This window comes from Thermomyces dupontii, assembly GCF_041956625.1.
Source record: "Thermomyces dupontii strain NRRL 2155 unplaced genomic scaffold VTN31scaffold_1, whole genome shotgun sequence".
Classification (NCBI taxonomy): domain Eukaryota; kingdom Fungi; phylum Ascomycota; class Eurotiomycetes; order Eurotiales; family Trichocomaceae; genus Thermomyces; species Thermomyces dupontii.
In genome coordinates this window covers 1334988-1351035 of record NW_027192307.1, presented here as the reverse complement: position 1 = coordinate 1351035, position 16048 = coordinate 1334988, and the positions used below count along the sequence as shown (strand labels likewise).

General features: G+C 55.6%; 3 protein-coding genes across 3 annotated transcripts; 1 reads left to right on the top strand and 2 right to left on the bottom strand.

The window, feature by feature from the left end:
* Positions 1 to 262: 262 nt before the first annotated feature.
* On the bottom strand, positions 263 to 2224 carry VTN31DRAFT_511 (uncharacterized protein; the record flags this gene model as incomplete). Its single annotated transcript, XM_069405573.1, has 1 exon — positions 263 to 2224. The coding sequence occupies one exon, from the start codon at positions 2222 to 2224 to the stop codon at positions 263 to 265; it is 1962 nt and encodes a 653-aa protein (XP_069263367.1).
* A 6615-nt stretch (positions 2225 to 8839) lies between these two features.
* VTN31DRAFT_510 (uncharacterized protein) lies at positions 8840 to 11590 on the top strand (the record flags this gene model as incomplete). Its single annotated transcript, XM_069405562.1, has 1 exon — positions 8840 to 11590. The coding sequence occupies one exon, from the start codon at positions 8840 to 8842 to the stop codon at positions 11588 to 11590; it is 2751 nt and encodes a 916-aa protein (XP_069263366.1).
* A 1792-nt stretch (positions 11591 to 13382) lies between these two features.
* On the bottom strand, positions 13383 to 14921 carry VTN31DRAFT_509 (uncharacterized protein; the record flags this gene model as incomplete). Its single annotated transcript, XM_069405550.1, has 2 exons — positions 13383 to 14354; positions 14421 to 14921. 2 exons carry the CDS (start codon positions 14919 to 14921, stop codon positions 13383 to 13385), a joined length of 1473 nt encoding a protein of 490 aa, XP_069263365.1.
* Positions 14922 to 16048: the final 1127 nt, after the last annotated feature.

The window sequence follows — 16048 nt, the reverse complement described above, 5'->3', positions numbered from 1 at the left end:
CCTCCCAAGCCAGGATTCCAGAAAATGAGAACGCCACACAACGGTGGGATGAACTGGTATATATTGTGCCAAACACAAAAACAAACAAAAAAAAATGACCGGGGTATATGAACTCGTCTCCCGCCAGTGAACAGAAGCAAAACAAAACACACAAAATGACATTCAAAACACCGTAAGAGATCCCAACGTAGAAGACAGGAAGAGAGAGGGGAAGAAATTGAAAAAATCTTTTTTTTTTTATTTTTTTTCGTTGTTGTTCTTTCTACCGTGATGCGGCAGTCGTACTGGCTTGATTCGAATTGTTCTCCACTGTGCTTGATTGAGTGGTGGAACTGCTGGTATTCTGGCTCGCCGCAATCTGTGCTCGTAAGGCCACCACCTCCGTCCGGAGCACGCTGAGCTCCTCATGCACCGATCGGATGTACGCCCAGAGCTTGTCTTCACGGCTCTGCTCGCCCTGGGCGTTGGCCGCGTCAGACGAGAACTGGGGTTGACCGGACTCTCCACCACTCGCGCTGTGACTGTTGGCGTGATTCTGACTTCCGCTCGGTTTCCCCGGCAAATTCGGCGATACCGGTGCCTGGGAGTGCAGTGTATATCGCGAATCCGGCGGAGTGAGCCCCGGCGGGGGCGGGAGCTGCGGTGCCCCCAGCTGCGGCGGCGGCAGCCCGATTGATGCCGGCGGTGGCGGTCGGTTATAGTGCGATGCTTGGTATTGTGAGGATGGGTTGGGAGAGTGCGGATGGGAAGGGTTGGCGTTGCTGCTGTTATTGTTATTGTTGTTGCTGCTGCTATTGTTGTTGTCATGGCCCAGCTGGTTCGAGACGAGGCCGCTGGGAGAAACCGGTTTGGGGCTCTCGGTCCGGTTAGGAGGCGGGTAGGAAGTCGGTGAGGGGAACGGAGCGTTGCCGGACTGGGAGATCGGAGAGGTGGACGAACTCGAACCGCCGTGACTCGGCGCCGGTGGAAACAAACCTCCCGGTGCAGACGGTCGAGTGACGGCGATTGGAGGATATGTACTCGGGCCTCGCTGATATGGCACGCTGCCCTGGCGCTGCGACGGTTCCGTCGCCGTCGCAGGCGCACTGTGTTTACGGATGCTGGGCATGTTCAGTCGTCGCTCCTCTTCCTCATTCATTCGCTCAGGTTCCGTGTACATCAGCCCCTCCATGGCATCTTCCCCGCCGCCGCTGCCGCCGCCGCCCGTCTCGCCATACTCCTCTTCACCGGCATAGCTACCCATACTGGCCCGTCGTCCTGCACATCCTCCTTGGCCCTTGTTATGCCGCGCCAGAGCATCACCACGAGCAAACCTCCGCCCGCATTTGGGGCAGATATGTGGTCGCTCGCCCGTGTGGAGTTTGGTATGCCGCTTCAAGTCATGCAGACGCCGGAATCGGGAGCCGCACGTCTGACAGACGTACGGTTTTTCCTGGCTGTGGGTGAGAAGGTGGCTCTTCAGATTGTGATGTCGCGTGAATTCGGTGGAACAAAATGGACACCGGTGCTTCTTCGCGGATGGTGACCGTGGGTTGTTCTGGAAGCCCGAGTGGGGGAGACTCAGCCCGCGCCGCGGATCATTCGGACCGGCAGTGGGCATCGGATAGGAAAAAGCCTTGCTGGCGGTTTCTTCCGCGGGCTCCGGATGGAGCTGGTGATCAGGCTGCTGGCGCGACCGATCCCCCTCGGGTGAACCCGTCTCTTCGATCGGGCCGGGACTGGCGACAGTTGAAGTGTTCATCAATGTGCCGGACTGGCCCGCAGCGTCACCAGCGCCACCAAATGCATCCCTGCCGGGACTCGACTGCGGATCGACGTGCATCTCCTCCGAGGTGACCGGGATCGACTGAGTCATCGAGTCCATGGGATCGGGGAGGGTGCCGGACGCATCCTGCGGCTTGTCCGCACTCTGCCCAGCGCCATCACCCAGGGTTTCCTGGACCAGCTGGGCGTCGCGTTCCTTCTCGGGCGGCGCAGCGGCGGTCTCACCCGCCGAATGGGGTGACAGCGCCGACGATTTGTTTCCCTCCATGCCGAGCGATGACGACGTTCGGAGTCCAGCGCTGGCGATGGAGGTCAGATGCGACTCCGACTTGGCCAGGGTAGGGCTCTTCAGCAACGATGCTTGGTCCGACGGGCTTGCGGCGAGGATGGAACTTGAGACCGGGGGCAATGGACTCGAAATGGCTACGAGGTCGTTACCAGTCTGCATTGACCCGGCCATGAAAGCGATGCAACGAGCGCCCGTCGACAGCGACTGACGGGATCGGGGAGGCGCCCACTGGGTCACTAGGCTGGCACTCATGTCAGCAGAAGTCCTACACTTGTGGGTTCTGCGAAGCGGGAGTCTCTGTCGAGGGCGGGACTATGTGGCGAGATCGGGACAACGCAGGCTCGATGGCACTGCATAAGAAGGGGAATCAGAACGCGACCAGGTCCAGCTGATCGCCTTGCAGAGCAGCATTTTACATACCGGTCGCGTGGGGCGGCGCAGGCGTTCTGCCGCGAGTGTGGCGCAAGCAGGACTCAGCTTCAGCACCAGGCTTTCGGGCTTTCGCAGACAGTGACAGGGCGGCGCAGCAACACACTGAAACTGCGACGATCGCAAGGGGAACGAATCGATGTCGAGGAGATATGGTTCCGCGATGTTGCCCAGACCAAAAAATCAATCTCTCCGCCCGTTCAATTGCAACCGGCCATGGAGACGGTGTCGGAGTCGCCGCGGGTCGAGTCAAGCACGGACGGCTTAGAAGCGGGCGAATCTTTGTTGTTGATCTCTCTCGCCTTTTGGCCTCGGTTTGATTATCGCGGCTGTGCTTGGACCACTCGTTACGGATTTCGCAAATCGGGAACTTGGATAAATGCCTGGTTGTGGCAGTTGGGGCGAAGGCGAATCGTCGAAGCAGGCATGAATGAATGAAACGAGCTTGAGATTCGGGACGGAGCACCACGCGACTGATGGAACAGCAGCGAAAGCTTGACAATAGAGTTCGCTGGGGCGGCAAGGCAATCGATTAATCAATCGACCAACGGGAGCAGAGGGCGGTCGCCGGTACAAAATCCGATCGAGACCGCGCGGGAGGGGAAGGATGGAAACAATCGATTATAATGAAAGGGAATTAGGGGAAAAACGACGAGATTTCGTCAGCCCGTTCCGTCCGGATCTGCCTTGTCGCTGAGAAAGAGGGATCCGACAGAGAGGAGAAGAACTGGGGGAGGCTGGTTCGTTTTCCCTTTGTTGGAGCCTCGTCCTGTATCGTCTGTGACCAGACTGGTAATTTTGCCGGGTGGCTGCCAAGGGCCTTGGTTGCCGGCAATTTAGTGGCCTGTGTCGGGGGACTCGGGGTGACAATGGGCGCTCCAGTCCCCGGCCCCTCCCGGTACCCTGGGTTGAAATTTACAGGGTCCAAGGTGAAATTACAATACGGATGAGGTCAAGTTACGGTACCACGCGGTTCAGGAAAAGAGCTTCCCTCTCTCAGCATCAACATGACTCAAAAAAAGCCTCTGTGGGCGAAGCAGAACCCAGCCAACCTGTCACTGCCACATCCTCTGTACTCTGTAGTAATTTGGGTTTCAGCGCCAGCCTCAGGGGCCGATCCCTCTCCCGTCTCGGCCAGTGGCAGAGAAGAAAAAACTAGCTGATCGACAAATGATCTGATCAGCATTGATAATGAGGCTGTGCCACCGCCGTGTCTCCATCGACTGCTCCAATCGCCGCGGGGTGTGTACGAGTCGAATCACGTGCTTCAGCCCCGGCTGAAAATGGATGGCGGTGCTGGAGATGGCTACGGAGTACTGTACATACATAGTACGAAGAAGCTACGCCCGACAAAATGCACCTCCATGGTGTAACTAGCTAGAGGATTCGAAGCGGTTGCAATCAAGCAACAATCCTTGTTAATCTACAAAGTACTGACTCGTACTCATGTCTCATACAAAGGACTGCCTGAAAGGATTCCAGAAAAAAAAAAAAAAATGTCACGTGATTTAAAGACAAAGCGACTCATACCTCACAACCTCCGCCGCTTGCGCGGTTGGTCCTCGCCGACATCCTCGTCGTCGTCGTCGTCGTCTGGCGACGGTCGTCTCCCGTCATCTTGATGCGTACTGTTGTCGTCAGCCGGCCGGGTTTGGCATCGCTTGCACTCGCACGGCCGCCCCAGGATACGTGTCGCCATGGCGCGATTCATGCCGTCACGGAGGTAGCTCAACGTGATCTCTTCCCCAGCCTGGATGTCCTCCTTGGCCCATACAATCACCCGGTTGGGGATGGTCTCGTCGTATGCCCAGGCAGCGTTGCCCGCCTGCTGACATGTGTGATTGAACATGGCCAGGCCCGGGAAGAGATAGATATCTCGGATCGTAGGCCGAGTGTCCACATTGGGCCATCGATGATAGTCGATGGGCTCCCTCATCTGTAGTTTATCAGAGTCCCACCGCATCTTCGAGGTCTCCCCTGGACGATCTTCATCCCACGGGACAACGCTCACGAGAAGCTTCCGGAGCACCGTCTGGATGACCCACGTGTCGAAGGTGAGGTCGCGGAAGATGTCCACTCCAAGACACAGCAGAATGTCAAATGGTACCTGAATATTGGCCGCCCAGGTGAAGGGGAATCGGCTGTCCGCCCACTCGCGCTCCCCCTGCAGCGGCAGCAACTCGTCGATCTCGTGGGCCATGAGATGCGGGTTCCCCGTCTGTTTCCGTCGCTCAAGGGTCAGGTCGAACACTTCGCGCAGGACAAGGCTCAACACGGTGCAATGCACTTCGTTGTTGTGGGTGATCATCGTGGGGCCCGCATCAGCTGGACGCTTGTGCTCGTTCCAGCAGGGACGCATGGCATCGTGCAGCCACCGCCAGTTTCGCCCGCACGCTCGGAAGTGGTACTGCTCCCGTGCAATCTGCAGGCAACTTGGCCGGTCGTCATGGCCTCGGCAGAAGATAATCGGGTCCGTCCCCGGCGTTGGGATGGTGCAGACGCAGCGATTGTAGTGCCCGCCGCTCTCGATTTCCGCTTGCTTGTGACGGTCCACGACAACCGCAGGTTGGGCCTCATTGGACTTGCACGTCTCACATCGGACTGGCGGCGTCGGCCGATTGTAGTAGATTTCATGGAGAGTGTCGACGTTCAGGTGGCCTCTGATGGCAGGCTCGTTCGCGAAGATGATCTGGCCTCGAGAAATCGGCTGCGTGGCATAGACGGCCAGCTCTCCGTTCTGCTGGGGCCGGACCTCGATGCGCTTGACCGGCGTCTGGCTCTTGTCGATGAACTCGCAGTTAAGTCGGTTCAGAAACGACGCAGCGGTTCGGTCGACGTCTTGCGCGCTCTGTGGATAGGGCCGACCCGACACGCTGCCTGCCTGGGTTTCGTAGTAGAACAGAGAGAAATCCATGCATTGCCTCATATCCTTCATCTCCACCGTTCCCGCGGTCAAGTTCCATCTTTTCTCGAAGGCCCATTTGTCGCGTGCGGCCATTTGCACCCTCTTCGTCAGGTAGCGCTCCATGTGGGAGTAATCCCGCCAACATTGCAGCGCCTTGAGACTGAGGCTGATGATATTGTGGTAGGCTCTCCGTAGCGTCGGAACAAAGTAATTGATGCCGTTCGAATTCCGCATCAGCATCACCGCCGAGTCATCCTTCCTCTCGTCGAGGCGAACCAAGATATGCTGTTCGATGCTGTGCCAAACCCGTGTATAGAGTCCCGGCTGGCGGTTGCGCACAAAGGAATCCGTCAAGACCTCGCAGAGCCGCTTGGCCCGATACGCATCGCCTAGCGCCAGGTCAAAGTACCCCATCTGATAATATAGATAGGAGCGACTGACCCAGAAGGTCGGATTGTACGGGCTCAGCGCAATGGCCCACGTGTACAAATCCAAGGGGCGTAGGCGCTCGTTTCGACGGATCTTGAGCAGGTAGTCGTTGTGCCGTGAGATGCCCCAGGCGGAGAGGTCTGTCCGGGGGAAGAGCCCAGTGACGAAATCTTGCGTTCCACTCGCCGCATTCGCACGTCTCTGTGCCTGCACTTCGTCGTCATGCAGACGCTGGCGGAGTTCGGCCGACTTTCCCACCGTGGCCAGACCGCGTCGCGACAACTCCCGTTTAAGGCGGACGACGGTCCAGAACCGATCCTTGAGGACATTGTGGCCCTGAATGATGACACCTCCACTCGTGTCCTCGCTCTGCGGCGGCGCGTCGTGCTGGCTTGGATTCTGCTGGCCGAAGATGTCCTCGTATGACCACCCTTCCTTTGTCTGTCCATCAGCGGCTAGCTTCATCTGAGCATCCGGATCCCACTCGTTGTCAGCACGCGGCATCCGGTGCTCGCGCATCAGATCCTCATAGACATTGCCTCCCAGAATGGCTCGATCTTTCCAATGTTTGTCCATTTTGTCCGGATCTGGCGGAAAAGGATGCGGATATCTCTCCAGCTGCTCCCCCAACACGCCATCGGGCAGCGACCACAGACGATAGGCAAGTTTGATGTCCTCTGTTTTTGGGTATGGCCCCCATTCAACCTCCTGAAAGAGGTCCGGGTGTTTGGGAAACGGCGGCGGTAAGATCGTGCCAACTGGAGGATGTTCCTCGCGCCAGATTCTGTATCCTCTGGGCGGCTCTCGTTCCTGTGCCATAGGTATTCCTTGTAATTGTAGACTCGATGCTTGGAAAACAGGTTGAGGTCTGTTAAAAGTTTTTGAATGTACTAGCGCCCATCCAACTGTAGCAAAATGGGAAGGCATCCAGCCGAACGGAATCATTCTTGCTTCTGCTGCTCTTATATCGTTTTGATCCTTGGCTGCAGCCTCTCGTCGGACAAAGAGGACCGTCCCATTGTGCCGGGTAAGCAGATCTCTGGGAAGGTCGTCTAGTTGATAGTAGTCAACCCAAACCCATACTCGACACGCTTTCTGCATGTATCAGAGCCACTCCTCAACCATTCATCGCTGTTTTCTCCAGCAGAGCCGCTGGATGCCTGGTATCAGAATTGGAAGTCTTTGTTGCGATGTTTTTCTTGTCCATGGCTGTCCACATTCATGAATGTACCAGTGCAGTGGATACATAGTAGTATTTGGAAGCCTCAGCGTAGCAAGTTGAGAGCTTGACACACTGTAGGTTTCAAGGCTTCTTCTTGTTCACCTGGAAAACAGAGAATGTACAAAGATCTCAACTCCTCCAGCATACAGTACTACATTTGTTCACAGTTCACGGTTCACACTGGCAAATTGCCACATGGCCCAGGCCCCAGGGACTCTAGGGTCACTTAAACTTTGCCCTGGAGGACTAGAGATCCACGCTAAACCCGATTTGGAACCACCAGTGTCCAACGTCAGCTGAGCTCCCCTCAGTCGCTCAAGCACCCCCCAAGAGGGCCCTCGTGTAGAAAAGAACATCCCATATCTCGGGCCAGGAACTGTTTATGATGGCTTGATTCACTTGATTGTTTACTCACGGTACTATTGTCGATCACTTCACACCCCCTGTTGCCCCCGTGGAGCCATCAAAATCTGTAGACCACCCTGTACAGTACAGTCAACCCGAAGCTCCCGGGAACTCGCCGCACGCAAACGTACTTCTGTCGATGATCTGTGAGAAGTGATTCCAGCAGAATCTTCTGGCACTACAAGAAGAAGTATTTCTCCAGAATCTTTTTCCCAAAACGCTGAAGAATCGCGGGTCATCGCCGTCACACCACCCGCAACACAACAACTGCACACACCCCGCCAAACCATCTGTCAAAGAGCCCTCGCAGTCGAATTCCTGATGATACTGCGAAGTTGACGCTATGTACGGATCGCAACACCCTCCGCCGCCTCCTTCCGGGTCTCAGTTCAACACCCGACAGCCGGAATGGCAATCCAATACATCGGCATTTCCTCCTCCTCCTCCCCCTCCTCCTCCGCCACCGGGGTCTGCTTCCTACACTCCGAGTACCTATGGTCCTATGCCCGGCACACAGCTTCAGATTCCTTCCCATTCGCCGTCGACAAGCCCTGCGTTAGCTACACAATTTGACACGACCAGCTGGGGAGTGCGATACAATCGGCAGCAACAGCATCATCACTCGCCCTCTGGCCCGCCGCCTCCCTTGCCAGTAAGCCAGATTATCTTGTCCCGAAATGGGTGGTGACAGCATGAACTGACTTCCTCATCCTAGCCGCGGACCAGCCATCAGTCTCCTCCACCTCCCAGTTATACGCCACCTGCCACATCCGCGCCTCCAGGCGCATCATGGTCTGCTCCTCCCCCTCCGCCTCCCCCGCGGCCAGGCCAGCATGCCCAGCCATGGGCCCAGCCTCCGAGCTATAACCAGGCAGGCCAGGCAGGTCAGGTCGAACATCCTCCGCCGCCGCCGCCGCCGCGTCCTCCTGTACCGCCGGCGTATCAACAAGAAAGCCAGCAAGCGGCGCTCGCATGGCAACAGACCCCGACGAGCCAGTCGATACCGGGCCCGTATTACGCGACTGGACCCCCCACTCATCGCTATGATCCTCCTCAACCCCAACACCGGCCGGAGTCCCCAGATCTATACTCTCCAAGCAGTCCAACAACTACTACCAGCCAAAGTCAAGCCGCACCACCATCGTCACATGCTGAGCTCCCGGCGTCATTCCCTTCAACTACGAACTCAGAGGCTCCACAGTCGATTCTAACTACTTCCGCACAAGGCGTGTCGTACACAACATCCGCGTCGGCATTAGGTGCGGGAGGTCCCTCAGATTGGGAGCATTTCTCTCCTGCACCCGTTACCGAAGATGGTCACTCATCACAGAAGCATGAGAACAGCGCATCCACTCCGCAGATCACACAAAGTCCGATAGTGCAGTCCCCTCAGACAATGACGCTTCCCGTGCAAACTCAGGAACCGCCTTCGGTCACTGCTCCTTCCACTCCACCGTCGACGGATCCCCCACCGCAACCATCAATGGTAGCTTCGCCGCCACGTGTCGAAAATTCTCCTCAGAGTCACCAGAACGCGACTCGTCCCGCCCCTGGGCAGGACGATAGTCTCCAGTCAAATTCTAGTATCGTCTCGACCCAGGGATACTCCGAGGAGATTGACAAAGTAATCTCTGCTTGGAACCAGCCTATCTCACCCAAGTCAAAGCCCAAAGAAGACGCTGGGAGACGTAGCCCAACCCCAGAGGCAGAAAAAGGTCCATCACCTCCCTCTGATGAACCCCCAGCGAAGCCATCGCCAAGTTCAACTGAGGATGCCGTTGCGTCTGCCCCGTCCACGGCTGAAACACAAAAGGAACACCCGCAGAGTCAAACCTCTGCAACGGCGGACGTGCCAACTAAAGAGCCCGAGCCTGCCAAGCTAGAAGTAAAATATCTGGACCCCTACGAAGATCTTGATCCTTGGTTCAAGTCCTCCCTTGAACGCTATGTTACCATGCTTCGCAAGGAGGCAGTCGCGGACTCTGACGAAGAGAAATACAAAATCTTCACCAACTTCGTGGCCAAGGAAGCCAAATTGCGTGAAGTTTTGTACAACATTGAGCCTGAAGAGAAGAAGAAGAAGCCAGAGCCGCCGGCAACGCCATCTCCTGCGCCGGGTGAGACCAAGTCTGCCAGTCCCACGCCGGCGGTCGACTCCGGTTTGATTCCGGTAGGGTCAGAAGAGTCACGAACACCTGTTGAGGATGCCCCCTACAGCCCGGCAGCAGGATCTACGGAAGATGGGGAAGACATTGCTTATAGTCCCGGCGGACGACCCATTCTGTCCCGCAGGCCCGCCGCAAAGAAGTCACCACCCACTCAACGGCCTCATCGATCGGCGTCCAACCCTGGGGACCGTCCGGCGAACGGCCTGCAAGGACTTCTGCATGGCGTCACGTTCGCCTCCGATCCAACGGCTCGTCCAGTGTCGGTACCACCTCCAACAACTCACAAGCCATTCACACCTCAGCCGACGCAGCCGCTGATCTCGGAGCCGCCGCAGCCTGCATACACGCCTTTTCGATACTCGGAGGGGCCTCAACGCAACGCCGATGTGCTGAACGAACAGCGGCCAGCCTATCAAGCGTATTCGGCCCTGCGGCAAGCCTCGGCCGGGAGTGGGCGAGCGATGGCGAACCCAGCATCACCGGCATCTCAAGGGCCACAGGGCGATTTTGCGGCACCGATCGATGAGACTTTCCTTGGGATTATTCGAGAGAAGAGCGTTTCGTATCGGGGCAAACATCCCGCGTTGTTGCCCGGTGCTGGTATCGAAGCCTTGGGCGCCCTGATCCCTAATCCATTCCCAAAGCCGGAGATGAGTTCTGAGATTGTGACTGTTCAGAAAGAGATGGAGAAGTTCTCGGAGGATTTCAGTTACATCAGAGAGGCGGTCGACAAATGGGAGGAATCCGCCAAGGAACGACGCGCGAATATGGAGAAGCAGCGGCTAGAGCGCGAACAGGCGTCCGAGGAGCGGATCGATGGACTTTTCAATGACAAGGAGATTGGCTACGCCGACATCAACAAGCTCGAGGACGAATTCCGACAGTCGGAAGCTCGCACTCAGCTTGAAGAGGAAAGGAAAGAACTCGACAATTTCATCCGACAGGTATTCAACCCGCTCGATACGCGGATCAGGGAGGAGATCGTTGAGCTCCGGGCACTCCTTCAACGTGCCATGGATGACTTAATCGCCACGGCCAGGTCTTCGAATGGACACGCCACCTTGAAACGGTACCAGGTTTCCCACACGATGAAAGTGATCCTGGCGCTTGCTGAAAAACTCGAGAGTCGTTTTCAGCATCGGCTGGACATTGCCCTGGATCGCGAGCGGCGCCGGAAGAAAGCGGAACGGCGACCATTTGTGTATCTGGGCGACTCGCGGGCCCTCAAAACTTTGGACGGCGATTTCGAGAAGATGGAGAAACAAAACGTGGTTGACGCGGCCAAGGATCGGGATCACCGCGCAAACCAACTGACCGATCTATTCGACGAGGCCATTCTCTTTGCGTTGGGCGGACACCAGCGGCTCGTAGACGACATTCTAGGCAAAGCGAAGCGACTCGATGGGAAGGCGATTGAACGCAGCAGTCTATCAGACGATGATAAAGAGCTCGTTCTGCGCTCCATCTCCGCCCTTGTCAAGGGCCTCGTGGACGACGCCGAGTCTATGCTGACCAGCGTCAAGGTCGCGGACACGATGCTCAATGATGCCGACTACAGCGTGTCAGTGGCCCAGGCGCGCTTCAGCAATGCTACCGAAGACGTGTACGAGCGGCTTGCCGAAGAGAAGAAAAAGGAAGACGCCAAAATCGAGGCCGATTTCGAGGCCAAGATGGACAGCTTCAAGGACGGCCCTGCCCAAATCACCGCCAAGATGGACACGCTGCTCAAAGTCATGGGCAAGGCGCCCGGTCCCGGTACCGGCCCATGGAGGCGTCCGGCTGCCATCGCCGTGGAGGACCCTGTCCCGTCGATACCGGCGATCGAAACGGAGTATCATCCGGCCGAAGTGCTCATGCCGGGTCCGCGCCCGACGAGCGCGAGCGTGGCCGCGGCGAGTGACCCGGAGCAACAGGAGAGGTTACGGAAGGCTCTCGAGGAGGCAAAGAGGAGGAATGCAGCCAAGGGATTGACCGCGTAGTTTTCTTTTTCCAACTAGTTAACTACTATTCTATTCTTGCTGATACCTTCTGTAATGATAGTACCTTCTTGCACATGTGTACGTTCGGATGTCCTTGCTCGACCAGGAGTGAACTTGTGAATCTATATTTGATCTTCTCAACAACGCACCCCTTGCCAACGGTTTCGAATCGTAACCTTTGGACTGGAGTCCCGATTCGTCGACGACCAAGATTGAGTTCAAGTTCGGTTTCAAACAGCCAATCACACCCCACCCCGATTTAGGGTTTTCTGTTAAAACCCTAACTAACGAACCCCCGGAATATTTCCTGCATCACAGTGCCCTGTGGACAAAGATCTGACTGACAAGACGAGAGTATCAGGACAATTGCTTGACTGCTGAGATTTTTGTTGTGGTGCACTTTGTAGAATCAGACAGAAGAAGGGACTTGATCACCCTTACCGGATAGGTAACGATCATCCATGACAAAAAAAAAAAAAAAAAGACAGAATTGCCTCGGGACTTCTTAGGGTTGGATGCCCTCTTCACGGTTCACCCCGTCTCCTTCTGAGTCGGAGTCCGAGAAAGGAGGAAAGACTCATTCATGAAAGGCCTTGTTTGGTTATCATCCATTATTATAGATTGCCCAGAGGGATTTTGAAGAATGGACATCATCAGATCATCCTCCACAAACAGCTTAAGTTCCCTCGTGCTCGATTCTAATCTCAACTTCATCAATTTCTTTTTTTTGCATCAGAACGCTCAATTGTGGTCGGCTTAGCTCTGTGACCGGATGGCCTCTGCAACACGACAGTACTTACCTACCTACCTATATAGGTCATACCGACTTGATTACAAATTGATTAACCGACTGACTCCGTACTGTAGTTACAAAGATGGGACGAAGTTCTCGTCTTCAACTCAACTACGTGGACCAAATCACGAACAAGTGATAATCATGGGACTGATATTCTGCCGAAGTTTTTTTTTCTTCCTTTTTCTCTTATCCTCGGTCGAGTCGGTCAATGGTTCCATCTTGGTCAGGTGTTAATTTCTGGTGGGATTTCCGGATGACACATAAAGTTGGAGCTAAGCCGCTAATGATACGAGCTTTTTTAGCGTACCAGATTCCAGGGTGGATCTGACTCAGATGGTTTTTCGATGAAAATGTACGGAGTACGTACTGTACTCGACAGAGTTCCGGAGGGACAAGACAGCCAATTAGCTCATGAATGATTCAATCGATGAACACCGTGAACTTCGTTGATAGACCGACAGTGTGAGTATTTGGCCGACTCCTACTCTCGGGTTTTCGGGTCTTAAGGGTGTCCTTGCGGGAGTTGATTATTGATCCCTCGTTGAAGAACGAAGCTGGTACATACTAGACTAGACTGTAGCATCTCTCGGGTCGATCAATTTACGAGGTGAAATTCCTCCGGTGTAGACAGGATGAATCAATGTGCCTAATAGAGTCATACATAATCCATCAGACATGACCTGACTCTGTGGAGTCTCTTCTCCAGCTGCAAGTCACGACTCGCAAGCCAAATTGCTCGACAGGACGAATTGCTCACAGGGACGAAATGGGGGGAAACAGTTCGACGATCTACGTCGGGCCTTTCTTTGGTCATGACAACAATATGAACAGGATGAAATTGATTGATCATTCGTGTACGATACTGTAAAACCATTCAATCAAAGTTGCCTCCGTCAAATCATGAACGAAAATTCCAAAAGCACTCAAGAAAAATGCAAATGCTTAGAAACTGTGAAAGAAAAAAAAAAAAAAAGTAACGAATGGCATAAGTCTTGTCTATCGAGTCCGTTTCTGACTCCCCCCAGCCTCCGCCGTAGCAGGTCGCTTGGCTCGCTGTCCCGACTGTACATCGTGGATCAGGTTCTTGAGCTTGATGATGTACGGGGCCGGGGCGCGGTTGACCTCGATCTTGCTCAGGGCGTCGACCAGGCTCGGCACGTACTCGCTGAGCACGGACGCCGGGACCTTTTCCAGCGCGTCCAGGACGAAGAATCCATCGGTCTCGTTGGCCTGTCCGATCAGCTGCTCGTAGAGGTTGTTGTCGTCCTCATCCTCGCCGGGCTGCGGGGCTCGCCAGTGGCTGCCAGCAAAGGCGTCGATGTTGCGGGCGGCGATGTCCAGCAGCAGGCTCACCAGGGTCTCAGCAGCGTCCTCGGTACCGTGTGAGTTGCGCATGTCCAGGTTGACTTCGATCTGCTTGACGCTCTGTCGAAGGGCCTCGGCGACCTGCGTCGCCTCCATGGATGGCACCCCCGGCGGGAGTGTTCCCGTCCGGCAATACTCGTCAAACTGGGCAAGGATTCTTCGGCACCGCTTCCGGATCTTGTCAAAGTAGATCGCGGCGCATGCCCCCGCCGGCATTGCTTTGCGTAGACTCCTGTAGACGTTGTCGTCGTGCACGGCAAGTCGAAACAATGTGGCTTCGAGATCACCTTGGACAACGCACTGCTCCGGGGTCCGCGGCTGATTGGAGGTCTCCACCAGATCGGGCCGGAACTCCTCCGGAAGCGTGTCTTTGAAGGCAGATATGATATCTCGGACCTTGTCTTCACGAGTCATGCCACGACTCCTGGGCCTGCTGGGCTCCGATAGATACGGCCACTCGAGCCTCTCCGCCAACTCTTCCAAATGATTGCGCAGCAGATCTTCCACGTGCGGTAAACTCGGCGAGAATCCTTCCTTCGTCAAAGGAACGCCGGCGGGTGGAGCCTGAGGCGTGAGGCTATCGTACAATTGATCCGCGAGCCACTGCAACGCTCCGTCAGCAACCGTCAAAGGTTTTCGGCCAACTTCTCAAGTCTAGGAACTACTCACGAAGATATGCCGACACGCCATGTCAGGTCTGGCTTCGAACTCCGAGCAAGAGCACCTGGCTGAACCTCCGCCAAGGTGAATCACGGGTCGCTCTTCCAATTGAAACTCGTATTCTCCTCCAACATCCCGGCAGTAGACTACTCCAAACTCACTCGTGAGCCCGGCGACAGCCCGGAATCGGGCCTCCACCTCCAAACCATCGACATCGTAGACAATCCTTGACTGGGCACGAACCATCGAGGCCAAGGGATCGGAGGTGATCTCCTCGTCGTCGTCGTCGTTTTCTTCTTCACTCTCTTCTACCTCCTCCTCCTCCTCGGTGCTATATTCCTCCTCGTCCGAGTCGCCGCCTCTGGGATGTCCACGCGGATGGTCGTCGTCGTCGTGACCGGCACTGCGACGAGTCGTCGGCAACCCGTGGGACTGTCGAGGCTGGGAACGGGCGGCGGGCATATTCCCACGGATCGAGAGTCTTCCCAGCTGCCGCGTTGGAGTAGACATGAGGTAATCAAAGTCGGGAAAGATTCGTTGAGAAGATCTGTCAGTGTGCTGCTCTGAACAGGACCATGGAACCCGTATTTATTAAGTTTCTGGGGATCCATGGATGACGGTGGGCACGCCGGATCCATGGGGAGCCAAAATCCGGCACTGCATGAGCGACCGCTGCATCCCTTACAATTTTCTCGTTCTTGTACGAAGGAACGCGGCGCGCTGCGTTGTGCCGCTCTCTCCGCCTTGCAAACATATCATTTGAACCCGCGATGCGGCACTGTAATCGCCCCTATCGCCCCAGTGCGGAGGGGCTGATGTCCAATGGTTCCCAAAGTGGTAATGTAGACGCCGCTTCGGTCGACAACGATAGTTCGGATGAAATGCTTTGGGAAGAACCAATACCGCCTTCGAAGGATGCGGAGAGCACGCAGAATGACAACTAGCACCCAGGGGCAGTCGGAACGAACAACGCCCAGGGAGCAAAGCCTAAAAAAGGCTGAACGGCAAACTCCAGTGGATCAACGGCCAGTCCATGCCCCCAGTAAAGTGGTCGAGCCGGCGAAACAGAACACCCAGAACATCCTTAACGGTCTATACGGGTCTTGGAAATCTTGGAACAGAAAGGGAAGTCCAACTTTAGTCTGACCAAGGGCGGAAATTGGCACCCATCAGGCGCAATCGCTGATCTACAGGCCAACCCCGGGGACCGGGTGGGCCGGGTTTTCTCCCTGACCCAGGCGGCCCTCGAAGATATTCAGAACATATGCACACAGTACGGAGTACAGCACTTGCCCGGGAGCACCAGGAAAAGTACAGTACCAGCACAGTTCTGCGCCGCAATCCACGTTGAGAGTCAATATGTCCTCCAGGTTAGGTGGAATCAGGGAAGGGCTCCGCACAGCACTGCAACAATGTCTTTGCTTATGTCCTTTGTTTTTTTTTTTTTTTTTTTTTTTTTTTTTTTATTTAGTCTCTCCAGAACCGACGACAAGGCCAACGGCGTTTGAGTCGGAGTGTCATTCGCCGACAATTCTCAACCAGCATGTCATTATGTTTTTCCCGGCAGGGAATCCGAGAGGCCTATCCTGGCTTATCCACAAAATCCAGCATGTAAACAGTGCTCTTGGCGACGGACT